The 17555-nt window shown below is 44.8% G+C and overlaps 1 protein-coding gene across 1 annotated transcript in view; it reads right to left on the reverse strand.

The window, feature by feature from the left end:
• MORC3 (MORC family CW-type zinc finger 3) overlaps positions 1-16597 on the reverse strand; it is a 56595-nt gene extending 39998 nt beyond the window's left edge. The window contains exons 1-3 of the mRNA XM_050785751.1: positions 16086-16597; positions 3469-3541; positions 89-221 (exon numbers count right to left, since the gene is read on the reverse strand). Coding sequence (XP_050641708.1) covers positions 89-221; positions 3469-3541; positions 16086-16124 — 245 coding nt within the window. The 5' untranslated portion in view covers positions 16125-16597. The remainder of the gene's footprint in view (positions 1-88; positions 222-3468; positions 3542-16085) is intronic.
• Positions 16598-17555: the final 958 nt, after the last annotated feature.

Below are 17555 nucleotides of genomic sequence, written 5' to 3' on the forward strand. Positions count from 1 at the left end.
AAACAAAAACCAAGAATAGTCAGTATGGCATGGGAAACCCTTTAGGCAAAAGCAACAATTTTAAGAAGTGTGGCACATTTTTACCTACCTTAGCATTTTATGTAATTTATCAGAAGTCATACCATTCCCATTGTCAGTGAATGTCAAGCATATATGGTCATTTATTACTGTTTTGTCAATCCATATTTGTTTAGCGTTCACATCAGGATCGTAAGCATTATCTGGGAAACACAAGTTTGAAGAAATTCTGATTTTCCACTTTAAAAAAGAGCAATTAGTTCAGAACAATCCTATAAGAAGCAATAGAAGACTATGTTTTAAGACAACTTTAAAAGCTGCAATTTTTAGCAACTCCTAAGATTTAAGAACATGAAAATAAACTGCATCCTGGTATATATCAATTGACTATTACAGAATTAACACCTTCCATGTTAAAGAGACAGCAAAGACTGGTACCCAGCACACCAAAGAAGTACAAAGAAGAAAAATCACTACACTGCAGAGATGATTAAAAGAGGGACTAAGGCTGTGTGCGGTGGCTTACGCCTATAATCCGAGCACTTTGGGAGGCTGAGGCTGGCAGATCACCTGAAGTTAGTTAGAGACCAGCCTGGCCAACATGGTGAAACCCCACCTCCACTAAAAATACAAAAATCCGCCAGGCATGGTGGCGCATGCCTGTAGTCCCAGCTAATCCAGAGGCTGAGACAGGAGAATTGCTCGAGCCTGGGAGGCAGAGGTTGCAGTGAGCAGAGATCATGCCACTGCACTCTAGCCTGGGCAACACAGCAAGACTCTGTCTCAAATATATATTAAAAAAAAAAAAAAAGGATGACCATGGTGGCTCACGCCTGTAACCCCAGCACTCTGGGAGGCTAAGGTGGGCGGATCACCTGAGGTCAGGAATTTGAGACCAGCCTGGCCGACAGGGTGAAATCCCATCTGTATTTAAAAAAAAAAAAAAAAATTAGCCGGGCATGGTAGCTGGCGTCTGTAATCCCAGCTACTCGGGACGCTGAGGCAGGAGAATTTTTTGAACCCAGGAGGCGAGGTTGCAGTGAGCCGAGATAGCGCCATTGCACTCCAGCCTGGGCGACAACAGTGAAATTCCGTCTCAAAAAAGGAAAAAGAAAAAAAAGAGAAAAAAAAAAGAGAAAAAAAAAAAAGAGGGACTAACCTGGCTACCATAGGGGAAAGAGATCTGATTGTCAATGGAAGGTACACAATAATCGATGAATAAATGAGAAGGCAGCAACATTTTCTGCTAAGCTACATATAAGGATGGCAGATTCACTTTCTACTATTTCTTTAAATTGTGGCACTTCTCAGTTTCACCAAGTTAAATCAAGTTTCTGGCAGCTTTTACATTATTTCTGTATACCTCTCCATTTAACATCCTTGTTTAACATACTCATTTCTCTCAGAATAGGTGTACAAAGAAATATATTAAAAAATGAAAACTAGGGCTGGGCGCAGTGGCTCATGCCTGTAATCCCAGCACTTTGGGAGGAGGAGGTAGGTGGATCACCTGAGGTCAGGAGTTTGAGACCAGTCTGACCAAGAGGGTGAAACCCTCTCTCTACTAAAAATACAAAAATTAGCCGGGAGTGATGGTGGGCGCCTGTAGTCCCAGTTACTCGGGAGGCTGAGGGACAAGTGCTTGAACCCAGGAGGTAGAGGAGGTTCCAGTGAGCCGAGACTGAGCCACTGCACTCCAGGCTGGGTGACACAGCAAGACTCTGTCTCAAAAACAAACAAAAAAAAAGTTTCTTCTTTTTATTTTTTCTTCCATCTAAGATAGAACTCTTCCTTGATAAAAATTCTAAAATATATCTAAGAATTCCTAAGAATACAATTTCCCTTTATTATCTGTTTCTTAAACATATGCCTAAATTTTTCAACTAGGCATATGTTTGTGTGCATGACTTTTTCTTTTCTTTTTCTTTTCCTTTTTGTTGGAGACAGGGTCTTATGTAGCCCAGGCTGGAGCAAGACTTACTCCACTGCAGCCTTGACTTCCTTGGCTCAAGTGATCCTCCTACCTCAGATTCCCGAGGAAGTAGGACTACATGCATGCACCACCACCCTGGCGAATCTCTGTATTTTTTGTAGAGATGGGGTCCCCACTATGTTTCTCAGGGTGGTCCCCAACTCCTGGGCTCATGTGATCCTCTCCTGCCTTAGCCTCCCAAAGTGTTGGGATTACAGGTGTGAACAACTGTGAGCCCAGCCTATGCATGAATTTTTCCCAAGAAAAAAATCATGACCCATAAATGCAAATCTGACTGCAACCTTGCCGCTTTCTCATGTTCATTGAAATGCTGTTAAAATACAATCCTAAACCTTAAACTTCCCATTTATTGAAAGAAGCAAGAATTTATCACAAATCTAACACAATACTAATCCTCCTCCTGATACCAGAAAAATGAATCCATGCTGTATGTTACACATACTTTTGTGCTACTAATAAACATAATTCTGCCGGACACTGTGGTGCACACTTGTAATCTCAGATACTCCTGAGGCTGAGGTGGGAGGATCGCCTAAGCCCAGGAGTTTTAGACCAGCCTGGACAACATGGTGAGATCTCATCTCAAAATAAACTCCTTATAATTCTGTTTACTTTTATAACAAAAATAAAAATATTTTCAATATAAACACTTGAGGAACTTAGCAAAGTAAATCCTAAAAACTATGAAATCCTTGGGTAGTATTAAAGAGAAAGCTGAACAGTGACTAACCTGACATCCATGTGAATAGCTGTTATGCTATGTAATTTTTATCATTAATGTTATCATTCGAGGTATTTGCTTTTGTTTTTTTTCTTGCTCTGTCGCCTGCCCAGGTTGGAATGCAATAGCACAATCACGGCTCATTGCAGCCTCAACTTCCCGGGCTCACGTGATCCTCCCACCTCAGCCTCCTGAGTAGCTGGGACCACAGGCATGCACCATCATACCCAGCTGAGTTTTAAATATTTTTGTAATGACTGGATCTCACTATGTTGCCCAGATTGGTCTTGAACTCCTAGCCTCAAGTGCCTGGCCAACACACTTTTTTTTTTTTTAAAGGACACTTGTACTTAAGTTTTCAATAAAAGGTTTTTAAAATTACAATTGTAGGCCATGAGCGGTGGCTCATGCCTACAATTCCAGCACTTTGGGAGGCTGATGTGGGTGGATCACGGTCAGGAAATCGAGACCATCCTGGCTAACACGGTGAAAAATCTCTACTAAAAAAATACAAAAAAATTAGCCAGGCATGGTGGCAGGCGCCTGCAGTCCCAGTTACTCAGGAGGCTGAGGCAGGAAAACGGAGTGAACCTGGAAGGCGGAGCTTGCAGTGAGCCAAGATCGCGGCACTGCACTCCAGCCTGGGCGACAAAGCAAGACTCCGTCTAAAAAAAAAAAAACAAAAAATACTACAATTGTAAGCAACAAATGGTATATAAAATGTCAAACTACATACCTATTAATTCAGCAACTGCACTGAATGGCCAGGTGTGACTAGTAGAATTTGTATGTAAAAACTTCGGGCAAAGCTGAAACAAACAAAAGGTTCATGTAAATTAATTCAGGTCTTACTTTTGAAAATAAAAACCAGTATTTTTATCCCCATGTTAAACAACATTGAGACCAAACAAAAGGGACTTAGCTGCTTGTTCCAGGATACATCTGGAAGATACAATCTAGAATATTCGATTCTTAGGAGATAACATTGGGAACCAACTAAACAGCTTACTCACCAAGACTTGGTACAAAACACTGCCCTCTTTAAGTCTACAATGTCATAACTGTCCAATCCCAAATAGGGACCTACCTTGCCAAGACCTACCTTAAAATGATCCAGCCAAGGCCCTAAAATCCTATAAACACCATTTCCTAATTTCTCTATTTTGAGACACAACTAAGACTTTGTCAAGGAGGCATTTTCTCCTACGTGTCAGGCCTAATAAACTTAACTTGGCTTGATCAATAAGCTTTTCTGGCACTGTGACTTGATTATTTACTCCAACTTCATTATAGCTGAACTTGTAGCAGTGGAGTAGTATACAACTACAAACTCTTCAAAGAATTCAGAGTTCCAATTGTTGGCCGGGCACGGTGGCTCACACCTGTAATCCCAGCACTTTGGGAGGCTGAGGTGGGCGGATCACGAGGTCAGGAAATCGAGATCATCCTGGCTAACGTGGTGAAACCTGTCTCTACTAAAAATACAAAAAAAATTAGCCGGGCTTGGTGTCAGGCGCCTATAATCCCAGTTACTCAGGAGGCTGAGGCAGGAGAATGGCGTGAACCCAAGAGGCGGAGCTTGCAGTGAGCTGAGATCGTGCCACTGCACTCCAACCTGGGTGACAGAGCGAGACTCCATCTCAAAAAAAAAAAAAAAAAAAAAAGGGTTCCAATTGTTAAACTAAACTTGGCCCGAGAATGCCTCCATACTCCAGTCAGTATATAAGGAATTACAACCTAACAGTATGAAAACTAACTGAATGCCTAACAGGAGAATTTGTACTCCAGTAACAAACATCTGAGTCTCAGTCAATTACAAAAGCCCATCTTCAGACAATCACAGGTCACCAGGTGATTTAAATAAGGCAAAATGCCAAGCTGCAACCAATTAAACTATTTCTGTACTTTACTTTTGTTTTGTCCATAAATATTGCCTGATCACGTTGCAGGTCAGAGTGCTTAGAACCTGTTCTGGTTCTGAAGCCTGTCCTATTTTTTTCTGAGACAGAATTGTGCTCTGTCACTCAGGCTGTAGTGCAGTGGCACAATCTCGGCGGACTGCAACCTCCGCCTCCTGGGTTCAAGTGATTCTCTTGCCTCAGACTCCCAAGTAGCTGGGATTACAGATGCGCACAACCACACATGGCTAATTCTTTGTATTTTTAGTAGAGACGGGGTTTCGCCATGTTGACCAGGCTGGTCTCGAACTCCTGGCCTCAAGTGATTCACCCACTTCGGTTTCCCAAAGTGCTGGAATTACAGGTGTAAGCCACCGCACCCAGCCTCTTAGTTTTTTAGAGACAGAGTCAGTCTCTGCTGCCCAGGCTGCAGTGCAGTAGTGTAATCATAGCTCACTGCAGCCTTGAACTTCTGAGTTCAAGTGATTCTCCTCCCTCAGCCTCCCGAGTAGCTGGGACCACAGGCATGCACCTCTATGCCTGGCTAACTTTACACTATTTTATAGAGACAGGAGTCTCACTACATTGCCCGGGCTGGTCTCCAACTCCTGGCCTCAAGTGATCCTCCCACATCAGCCTCCCAAAGTACTGGGATTGCAGTAGTGGGCCACTATGCCCAATATTGAATCATTCTTAGCTCAATAAAACTTTAACTTGTGTAAGGTTTTTCGTTTGAACACAATGCAACAAATTTGCATTGAGTCTTAATTCCCAAAGCTTTATGTCAGATTTTACTCACAATTCATTATGGAAGAATATGCCAGTCAACCTCATGCTATTGGGAATTCTCTAAATTCCTGAATAGTGCTATGTACAAGTGTATAAAAACACACATGTAGTTCTTTTTTTTTTTTTTTTTTTTTTTTCTGAGACAGATTCTCACTGTCGCCCGGGCTGGAGTGCAGTGTTATGATCTAGGCTCACTGCAAGCTCCGTCTCCCAGATTTACTTACACCATTATCCTGCCTCAGCCTCCTGAGCTGAGGACTACAGGCGCCCGCCACCACGCCCGGCTAATTCTTGTATTTTCAGTAGAGACAGGGTTTCACCGTGTTAGCCAGGATGATCTCGATCTCCTGACCACGTGATCCACCCGCCTCAGCCTCCCAAAGTGCCAGGATTACAGGCGTGAGCCACTGTACCTGGCCAAAAACACACAAGTAGTTTTAAAAGGCAGAGCCTTAAAAATTTCAGTATCCAGAGAATTTTCATGCAATTTTTTTGTTCATTCTGAACAGATTCTCTCCTAATTAGGGGAAAAAAGGTGGAAAGCACTTTGCATTGTGAAGAGCCCTAAAAAGATTAGACTGTAGATCAAGCCAACTACATCTGTAGTTTTCAGGTGCTGCCACAAGGTGTCAGAAAGGTCTACTTTTCCTCTGTCCACACTTGCTTCTGGACAATTCCCAAACCTTATTTACCATTAAGTTGAAGCACACAAGTGAGAAACAGTATCCTGAAGAAGACTGTTCAAACTAGTATACATGCAATTCAGACTTTCTCTGGCAGACATCATATAATACAGCATACATCCATGAAATATGGAGTATAGGTAACTCAGACTTTCTAAAGCACACATCACAAACAGTTCTTAATGAAACTAAATTTCCAGCTCTTCATCTTGCCCAAGAAGTCTTTTCTCAAAACTGAGGCATCAGGAAAACCTTCCTGTCCCACCTCCTCCCCTGTACAAATATCATTCTACCATTGATAAAAGAATGATACACTCTTCCCCCAATCTACATCTTAACCATGGGGTATGGCCCTGGGGTGTAAAACCTCTGGCTACTGTCGACGAAAAAGAGTCAAACTTTGTAAAATATTTGAAGACATTTATTCTGAGCCAAATATGAGTGACCATGGCCCATGACACAGCCCTCAGGTGGTCCTGAGAACATGTGCCCAAGGTGGTCGGGGTACAGCCTGGTTTTACATATTTTAGGGTGGTATGGGATATCAATGAAACACGTTTAAGATGTATATTGGTTTGGTTCAGAAAGGCAAGACAAGTCAAAGTGGGGACTTCCAGGCTCTAGGTAAATTTAAACATTTTCTGGTTGATGATTGGTTGAGTTTGTCTAAGGACCTGGGATCAACAGACAGGAAATGTTTGGGTTAAGACAAAGGATTGTGGAGACCAAAGTTTCACTATGCAGAAGAAGCTCTTAGCTAGCAGGCTTAAGACAGAAGAGGCTGTAAAATGTTTTCTTATGAGACTGAAAAGGGTGCCTGACTCTTAGTTGATTATCTCCCGGATCTGGAAACAAAAAAAAAAAACGGAATGGCCAGGTGCGGTGGCTCAGGACGGGTCTGGCGGCTCACACCTGTAATCCTAGCACTTTGGGAGGCCGAGGCTGGTGGATCACATGAGGTCAGCAGTTCAACACCAGCCTAACCAACACGATGAAACCCCACCTTTACTAAAAATACAAAATTAGCCGGGCCTGGTGGCTCATGCCTGTAATCTCACCTACTTGGGAGACTAAGGCAGGAGAATTGCTTGAACCCAGAAGGAGGAGGTTACAGTGAGCTGAGATTGGGTCACTGCACTCCAGCATGGGCAACAAGAGCGAAACTACATCTCAAAAACAACAAAAAAAAGAAAGAAAAAGAAAAAAAGAGGGAAAAGGGGATTCTCTACACAACATACATTTTTTTCCACAAGAGACAAACTTTGTAGGGCAACTTCAAGATATGACAAAGAAATCCATTTAGAATTATTTTGATTTCTTTCCTTGTTATGTGATGTTACACCAGAGAGTAATGAAGCAGGTCTGACCCCAACTTTCTCTCATGGCCTGAACTAGTCTTTCAGATTAAATGTTTAGAGTGCTCTGGCTGAGAAGGAAGTCCACTCAGATGGCTGGAAGAGCCTTAGAATTTTATTTTTGGTTTATACTACCAAACAAGAAGAAAATTATTAGTCAACTACCATTTAGAGCTTCCTGTAATTCATAAATTGGGTGTTCATATGATTCCCTCTTTATGTTTGATAATGTGCTATAATGCTCACAAAACTCAAAAAAACACTGATTCATTGTAAACCAAGCCTGTCTAGCCCTCAGCCCGCGGGATGCACGTGGCCCAGGACAGCTTTGAATGCAGCCCAACACAAACTTGTAAACTTTCTTCTTTTTTTTTGAGATGGAGTCTCGCGCTCTGTTGCCCAGGCTGGAGTGCAATGGCACGATCTCGGCTCACTGCAACCTCTGCCTCCCGGGTTCAAGCGATTCTCCTGCCACAGCTTCCCAAGTAGCTGGGATTACAGACACCTGCCACCACGCCCAGCTAATTTTTTTGTATTTTTGGTAGAGACGGGATTTCACCATGCTGGCTGGGCTGGCCTCAAACTCCCAACCTCAGGCGATCCACCCACCTCGACCTCCCAAAGTGCTGGGATTACAGGCATGAGCCACCGTGCCCGGCCTGTAAACTTTCTTAAAACATTATGAAGTTTCTTTAGTGATTTTTTTTTTTTTGTAGCTCATCAGCTATCATTACAATTTTTTTTTAACCTCATCAGCTATTGTTAGTGTATTTTATGTGCGTGGCCCAAGACGACAATTCTTCCAATGTGGCCCAGGGAGGCTAAAAGTTACAATGTAAAGGATATTACAGGCTGGGCCCAGTGGTTCATGCCTGTAATCCCAGCACTTTGGGAGGTTGAGGCAAGTGGATCACCTGAGGTCAGGAGTATGAGACCAGCCTTGTCAACATGGTGAAACCCTATCTCTATTAAAAATACAAAAAATTGGCCAGGTGCGGTGGCTCATGCCTGTAATCCCAACACTTTGGGAGACCGAGGTGAGTAGATCACCTAAAGTCAGGAGTTCGAGACCAGCCTGGCCAACATGGCGAAACTTCATCTCTACTAAAAATACAAAAAATAGCCAGGTGTGATGGTGTGCACCTTTGTCCCAGCTACTGGGGAGGGTGAGGCGGAAGAATCACTTGAACCCAGTAGGTGGAGGCTGCAGTGAACTGAGATCGCATCACTGCACTCCAGCCTGGGCAACAGAGGTGGGGGACTCCATCTCCAAAAAAAAAAGAAGTCAGCTAATTAGCATAAACTCAGATGTGCTTAAAAAAAAAGGGCGGGGGCTTATTACTATAAATAACAAAAGATGTTCTTCTCATGGTTATCAGGAAATACCAAAGATTTCAAGAGCTCCAGTGCCAAGAACCAGGACAAAAACAAATATACTTTTTGATCATATCAACTTTATATAAATGTGAAATTAAAAATAGAGGAAGGCAGCTGGGTGTAGTGGCTCACACCTATAATCCCAGGACTTTGGGGGGCCGAGGCAGGTGGATCACTTGACATCAGGTGTTCAAGACCAGCCTGGCCAACATGGTGAAACCCCGCCTCTACTAAAAATACAAAAATTAGCTAGGCACAGTGGCACACACCTGTAATCCCAGCTACTTGGGAGGCTGAGGCACAAGAATCGCTTAAACCCGGGAAGCAGAGGTAGGAGTGAGCTGAGATCGTGCCACTGCACTCCAGCCTGGGCGACAGAGTGAGACTCATCTCAACAACAACAACAAAAATTTAAATTTATAATGTTGTCTTCTGACATACAATAAAATATTAACCTTAAGCAAGGAAGGAAATCCTAAGGCACACTACAACATGGATGAACCGTGAAGACATTAATGAAATAAGGCAGTCGGCCGGGTGCGGTGGCTCAAGCCTGTAATCCCAGCACTTTGGGAGGCCGAGACGGGCGGATCACGAGGTCAGGAGATCGAGACCATCCTGGCTAATACGGTTAAACCCCGTCTCTACTAAAAAAAAAAAAAAAAAAACCACAAAAAATAGCCGGGCGCGGTGGCGGGCGCCTGTAGTCCCAGCTACACGGGAGGCTGAGGCAGGAGAATGGCGTGAACCCGGGAGGCAGAGCTTGCAGTGAGCTGAGATCTGGCCACTGCACTCCAGCCTGGGCGACAGAGCGAGACTCTGTCTCAAAAAAAAAAAAAGAAATAAGGCAGTCACAAGTCAAATACTGTATAATTCCACTGATATGAGTACAGCAGTCTGCCTTTATCCTCTGACTCAGAGAATGCATTCTAAGACCCTCAGTGGATTCCTAAAACTGCAGATGGTACCAAACCATATATACGATTTGTCCCTGTATATACTTATGATAGAGTTCAATTTATAAATAAGGCACAGTAAGAATTTAACATTGTATTATTTATTTATATAGAGATGGAGTCTTGCTCTGTTGTCCAGGCTGGAGTCCAGTGGCGTGGCTCACTGCAACCTTCGTCTTCAGGTTCAAGCAATTTTCCTGCCTCAGTCTCCTGAGTAGCTGGGACCACAGGTGTGTGCCACCATGCCCAGCTAATTTTTTCGGATTTTTGGTAAAGTTGGGGTTTCACCATTTGTCCAGGCGGGTCTCAAACTCCTGATCTCAAGTGATGTGCCCGCCTCAGTCTCCCAAAGCTGGGATTACAGGCATGAGCCACCGAGCCTGGCCAAATTAACAATAATTTATTCTATTTTATTTTTTTGAGAAGAAGTTTTGCTCTCGTCACCCAGGCTAGAATGCAATGGCAAGATCTCAGCTCACTGCAACTTCCACCTCTCGGGTTCAAGCGATTCTCCCGTCTCAGCCTCCCGAGTAGCTGGGATTACAGGCACCCGCCACCACGCCCAGGTAATTTTTGTATTTTCAGTAGAGACAGGGTTTAACCACATTGGCCAGGCTGGTCTCAAACTCCTGACCTCAAGTGATCCCCCTGCCTTGGTCTCCCAAAGTGCTGAGGTGTGCGTCACTGCACCCAGCCAAATTAACAACAATTTCATAATAAAATAAAATGACACAACGACAGCGAATCTGATAACTCACAGCTACTAAGTGACTAATAGGTTGGCAGCACATATCCACAGTGCAGATATAATGGACAAAGGGATGATTCACATGCCAGGCACGACTCAGATGGGGGCACAGTTTAGAATTTATGAACTGTTTCTACAATTTTCCATTTAATACTTTCAGACCATGGTTGACTTTGGGTAACTGAAACTGAAGAAAGCAAAACTGCAGATAAGTGGGGACTACTGTAGTCAAATTCCTAGACAGAAAGTAGAATGGTGTTTGTCAGGTGCTGGAGAAGTGACTATTTAATGGGTACAGGGTTTTAGTTTCACAACAAGAAGAGCTCTGGAGAGACTGGTCATTACAAAACAACGTGAATGTACTTAGTAGTACTGAACTGAAACTTTAAAATGGTTAGCATGATAAATTGTATGCTACATGTGTTTTATTACAACAATGAACAAATAAACAGCAAGTTAGCAAACTGAACAATGTGATATGCCTTTCTTCCTTTCATGCCAATTTCCAAGAGCTAGCAGCCAGGATTATGCCATGGCAGGAGACTACATACAGTAGAATTCCTCCTTGGGAAGCTGATTTCTAAAAGTTCTATTTGGTTCCTTAACAATTGCGCCTGGCCTTTCTGGATAGCATCTTGTTTTTTTTTGTTCTCGTTTTTTAAAATTACTTTTTAAGATTTTCAGTTTTTAAAAATATACTTATCTTATTGTCCAACAGTTCCCATTTTTTACAGTCTACAGACACCAACGTAAAGCACCCCCAACAAAATGACTCCTTCCTATGTGATCACCCAACAGTGAAACCCACCAAACTAGCTCTATTCACATATGAAAATCTTGCAGTCAGTTTTTAGTGTCTCACTTAAAAATGTGAGAAGGCTGCCAGGTGCGGTGGCTCACGCCTGTAATCCCAGCACTTTGGGAGGCCGAGGCGGGTGGATCACTTGAGGTCAGGAGTTCAAGACCAGCCGGGCCAACACGGTAAAACCCCGCCTCTATTAAAAATACAAAAAATTAGCCAGGCGTGGTGGCACATGTCTGTAATCCCAGCTACTTGGGAGGCTGAGGCAAGAGAACTGCTTGAACATGGGAGGCGGAGGCTGCAGTGAGCTGAGATCGTGCCACCACACTCCAGCCTGGGCAACAAGAGTGAAACTCTGTCTTAAAAAAAAAAAAAGTGAGAAGGCTGTTTCCAGACATTTGAGAGTGTTTAAAATTAGAAACCAAAAACAATACACAGTAAAAGAAACATGAAGAAAATAGAGATAATGCAATGAGCAAAAGAAAACTTCAAAAATACTACGGTTAGGCCAGGCACGGTGGCTCATGCCTATAATCCCAGCACTTTGGGAGGCCGAGGCAGGTGGATCACGAGGTCAGGAGATCGAGACCATCCTGGCTAACACGGTGAAATCCCCGTCTCTACTAAAAATACAAAAAATTAGCCGGGCGTGGTGGCAGGCGCCTGTGGTCCCAGCTACGCGGGAGGCTGAGGCAGGAGAATGGCGTGAACCTAGGAGGCGGAGCTTGCAGTGAGACGAGATTGTGTCACTACACTCCAGCCTGGGGGACAGATGGAGACTCGTCTCAGAAAAAAAAATAATAATAATAATACAGTTAATGTATCTAGCAATACGAATGAACATTTTGTCCAGGGAGAATTCAAAAAGACATTAAAAAACTAAGACATTATTTGTAACAATTAAAAGCATTGTGGCTGGGAGTGGGCTCAGCCTTGTCATCCCAGCACTTTGGGAGGTTGGGGTGGGCAGATCACCTGAGGTTGGGAGTTCAAGACCAGCCTGACCAACATTGGAGAAACCCCGTCTCTACTAAAAACACAAAATCAGCCGGACGTGGTGGTATATGCCTGCAATCCCAGCTACTTGGGAGGCTGAGGCGGGAGAATCGCTTGGACCCGGTAGGCAGAGGTTGGGTAGGCAGAGGTTGCGGTGAGCCTTGTACTTCAGTCTGGACAACAAGAGAGAAACTCCATCTCAAAAACAAACAAACAACAAACAAGAAAAACACTACAATAGCACGGGAGGAGATAAGTGGAGGAAATCCCGCAAGAGGAAAAACAATGAGAAGACAGTAAACAAAAAAGAGGAAGAAAATTGGTGGGAAGAAAATTGTCAAAATAAATAAGAACATTATCCAGATGTTAAGGACTTGAGCTTCCAGGCTAAGTGCCCAATAAAATGCACAGCCTCTATTAAACAATCAAGCACATTTTTAAAATTCGGAAAGAATTTCCAATCCAGAATGCAAATCTAGCCAAATTATAATTCAAGAAAGAGCAAGGGTAGCATGAATGTATTTTCCAGAAATGACAAAATTTTTTTCTTCCCATGAACCCTTTTTTCAGGAAGCTACACTTGTTTCTGGAAATGGTTTTATTGTTAGTGGTGGATATTGTCCACCACTAACAGTAACAAAAATAGCAAACATTATTGTGCACGTACAGCACGTACAGCCCTTTTATTTATCTATTTGCTCATGTAATTTTTAAAACAACACTTTGAGGTGGGTAAGATTATTATTGCCATCATTCAGATTGGAAACTCTGGCACAAAGAGGTTAAATGACTTGGCCAAGGACACACATCTGGTTATGAGTCAGGATTTGAACCGGAGAGAGTAGGCTTCAGAATGTCAGTCACTAAGCTACATATCAGACAGAAGGATATGTGAGATGGAGACACATGAAAAGAGGAAGGAAATTTCCAGACAGATGTTAAAGGGAAGTCCCCAAATTACGACTGAGCCGATGACTCCCAACTGACTTCCAAATGACAAAACACTGGGTGTGTCTGAATCCATCTGGAAAAGAGCTCCCAGTTCTCTGGATGTCTGGATGATCAGTACAGAGAAAAACTAAACAAACAAAATATAAATCAATTAACTTCAGGGAAAACAAAAGGTTTGTATAAGAAAGAAAATGCAATCATACTATACACTGGTTAACTCATTTGCAAGAGTAATAACAAACCATATAGTAATTCAACCAAAAAAAGTGATAAAAGCATTGAAGTATGGGAGGTGGTGACGAGTGTGCATCAGCTAAATCCACAGTAGGATTTCTGAAAAAAATCAACAACAAAAACCAAAGTATATGCATCTCACTTCACTAGAATTACAGGCGTAAAAAGCAAAAAATTTAAAAACTTTTTGTCACTCTGCATTTCATCCTGGTATCTCTGACCTCCTAAATGACTGTTTAAAACGTGTATACATTGGGCCGGGCACAATTTGAGACCAGCCTGGCCAACATGGTGAAACCCTATATATACTAAAAATACCAAAATTAGCGGGTGTGGTGGCCCATGTGTGTAAACGCAGCTACTCAGGAGGCTGAGGCAGGAGAAGTGCTTGAATCCAGGAGGTGGAGGTTGCAGTGAACCGAGATCGAGATCGTGTCACTGCACTGCAGCCTGGAGACAGAGTGAAACTCTAGCCCACCCCCCCAAAAAAAAGTGTATACACTAAGGGTTCACCCTTTGTGCCTTTAAAATGTAGGACTTTTGACAAATGCATAAGCTCATTAACTTGTATCTCTATTAATGCACGCATTTGAGAACTATAAACAAATAATGTTTATGGCTATATTCCAATAAAATTTTATGGGAACTGAAATTTGTATTTCGCATTATTTTTTACCTCACTAAACATTCTTCTTTCTTTCCTCAACCGTTTACAAATGTATAAATCACTCTTAGCCTTCAGGCCATATAAAAACAGGTGCTGGGCTGGATTTGGCCCATGAGCTGTAGTTTGCCAACTCCTGACCTAAAGCAAAAGCAAAGAGGCTGCAGATGGGAGATTTCTGTCAGTAAGGTTCCCAACAGCCCATATTACCCACAAAACAAAGACCCAGCACATGGACAGCAGCAACACCCAGAGGGCCCGCTAACAATGCTGGTGTCTAAACGCTGTTTGACCATTATCTCTGCTTCCTTTCTCCCCTCAATCTTGAAGAGCCAGAGTCTACAAGAGTCCGGGGGCCGGGAAGGGAGAAGAGAATCAAAGGACAGAAACAGTTAGGAAATCAACTCACTGTATTTCTCCCCTACAGGTTTCTGGGCCTGAACAAGACTCAACCTCGAGAGGGGAAGGAGAGAGAAGCCGGGAAAGAAGAGAGGGGGAAAAGGGAGGGAGAGAGAATAGAGATTTTGAACTAGATAAGGCCAGACTTTACAATACCTTAAGCTAACGGGAAAGCGTTAGTCAACCCAGATTCACACAAGTGGGGAATAATTAATGTTTACAGCCAATGGTTAAAAAAAAAAAAAAGAATAAAATTGTCCTCTATTTTCAAACTACCAAAGCCTAGCTGGCTCAATAAGCCAGTTACATAACGAAAGGATGGACCTTTATCTAGAATACGTAAAGAACTCTTACAAATCAATAAAGATCCTCCCAAAAGAAAAATAGAAAATGGGCAAAGGATATGAATAGGCAATTCAAAAAAAAAACCAAAACAAAAAACCACAAAGACATGCGAAGAGCTCAACCACACAAAATAGTCAAGGAAATGCAAGTAAAAGCAGATATCATTTCACAAAGATCGGACTAGAAAAAATTTAAAGTCCGTCAAAACCAGGCGTTAGAATCTGCCTAAACGAATGAAAGAAGTCGCAGAGCAATGCACCAATTATTCTCTACGTGTTCGTACCCCAGCAGTCACTACCCATTCGAATGTTAAAATTAGTGGCACTAGGGCAGTCATTCTTTGGCAAGAGTCAACAAGCTCCAAAAAAGAGGAACGTTTCAGCATAACAACAATTGCGCTCACAAGGAAGTAAAGTTTTTTAGGATAATCAGGTGGGGAAGCCACGCCCACATTTCCTGGACGTGAGATTCAAGTTATCTTGTGTGACCGCTCCCTACGATTTAAGATACATGAAATGTTCGCAGGGTTTCCAAGAACTCGAAACTCCCCAAAACAGACGCAACGTGGGATAGAGGAGAGCTCGAGCTCGGCGATCTAGGGTCTGGGCCCCAGGGCTTCCACTGCCAAGGAAGCTGCGGGCACTGACAGGTATCAGGCACACTCATCCCGACTCCACCCGCCCGCGGGCAGGCCCGGAGCCCAGTCCCCGCCCCCGGGAGGTCGAGGCCGCCGGCGTTTCTGGACGCGGAACCCGCTCCTTTCCCACCACGGCGCCCAGCGGACAGAAAAGTCAGGGGCGCCGCGGCCCCGGGAGCAGTCCGGTCTCCCGCCGAGGCCTCGCCCGCGGACGACAGCTGCGGGTAGACTAGAAGGGAGCTGGGAGGAGGGCCGCGACCCTGGCCCTCCCCGAAGCAAAACAGAAACACAATGCAGAGGCGACGGAACGCAGCCCGTCCCGCGCCGCCCCAGCCCGACCCGCAGCCGAGCCGCTCCGCCGACGGGAGCGAGATGGCCGCCCCCTCCCCTGGCCCCGCCGCAGCCCCCGCCGCCTCGCCGGCCCCACAAGCCGCCACCGCCCACTGCCGGCCCACCCTCGCTTGCCCGCCTGCCCGCCCTCCTGGGATACGGCCCGCTCCACCCCTCGCGGCTGCTCACCGCGCTGAGGCGTATCCCGCGGGGTGGCTGCGCCGCCATCTTGAGCTAGCTACAAAGCCAGGACCGGCCTCCGCCGCAACCCGACTGGGCGGCGGCGGAACGACTGTGGAGCCCTTGTGCCCCGCCCACTTCCGGGGAGGGGCTCACATCTGGCCCCTCCCACCCACTTCCGCCTCCAGGCAATGCCGAATTGGGAGCTTCGGGAAGGAAGGTGAATTGGCTGGCTAGTTAAAGCAGGGTACACTGGGAGCTGAGCTTCGAGCGCGGGGCCCTGCGGGCCTAGGGCGCATGCGCGAGGCGCGGCGGGCACGTATCCGTCTCCACGCCCAGCTGGACCTCGAGACTCGGGGATCTAGCTTCTGAAGCCTGGCGCAAGGTGCGGTACACCCGAGACAGGTGAACTCCAGTCACTTGACCTGGTAGGATGTGAATTTTTGCGCTGAAAAAAGCCATTGCATATCCTCCAGTGTTCATGTGAAACCTTAACGAAATGAAGACAGACATTAATGGAGACTCTTTGGATTTGCCCTGAAAATTATCAGCCTAACTCATGATTTAAAAAAAAAAAAAAAAAAGAGTTCTAGGGCCGGGCGCGGTGGCTCACGCCTGTAATCCCAGCACTTTGGAAGGGCCAGGCGGGCGGATCACCCGAGGTCAGAAGTTGGAGACTAGCCTGACCAACATGAAGAAACCCCATCTCTATTAAAAATATAAAATTAGCCGGGCGTGGTGGCGCATGCCTGTGATCCCAGCTACTCGGGAGGCAGAGGCAGGAGAATGTTTGAACCCAGGAGGCGGAGGTTACAATGAGCCGAGATTGCACCATTGCACTCCAGCCTGAGCAACAAGAGTGAAACTCCGTCTCAAAATAAATAGAGTCCTAAAGGCATAAGGCCAGTCGCAGTGGCTTACGCCTATAATCCCAACACATTGGGAGGTCAAGGCTGGGGGTTCACTTGATAGGGTTCAAAACCAGCCTGGCCAACATGGTGAAACCCCATCTCTACTAAAAATACAAAAATTAGCTGGGCATGGTGGTGGGCGCCTGTAATCCCAGCTACTAGGGAGGCTGAGGCAGGAGAATTGTGTGAACCCAGGACAGAGAGGTTGCAGTGAGCCCAGGTCGCGCCACTGTACTCCAGCCTGGGCGACAGAGCGAGACTGTCTCAAAAAAATTATTTATTTTTAAAAAGAGAAATTGGCTGGGTGCAGTGGCTCATGCCTGTAATCTCAGCACTTTGAGAGGCTAAATTGCGAGGATCTCTTGAACCCAGGAGTTCGAGACGAGCCTGGGCAACACGAGGAGACCTCATCTTTACAAAAAAAAAAAAAATTGAATTAGCTGGCAGGGTGTGGTGGCTCACACATGTAATCCCAGCACTTTGGGAGGCTAAGATGGGCAGATCACTTGAGGTCGGGAGTTTGAGACCAGCCTGACCAACATAGAGAAACCCCGTCTCTACTAAAAAT

The sequence above is a fragment of the Macaca thibetana genome, chromosome 3 (genome assembly GCF_024542745.1).
Source record: "Macaca thibetana thibetana isolate TM-01 chromosome 3, ASM2454274v1, whole genome shotgun sequence".
In the NCBI taxonomy this organism is placed as follows: Eukaryota; Metazoa; Chordata; class Mammalia; order Primates; family Cercopithecidae; genus Macaca; species Macaca thibetana.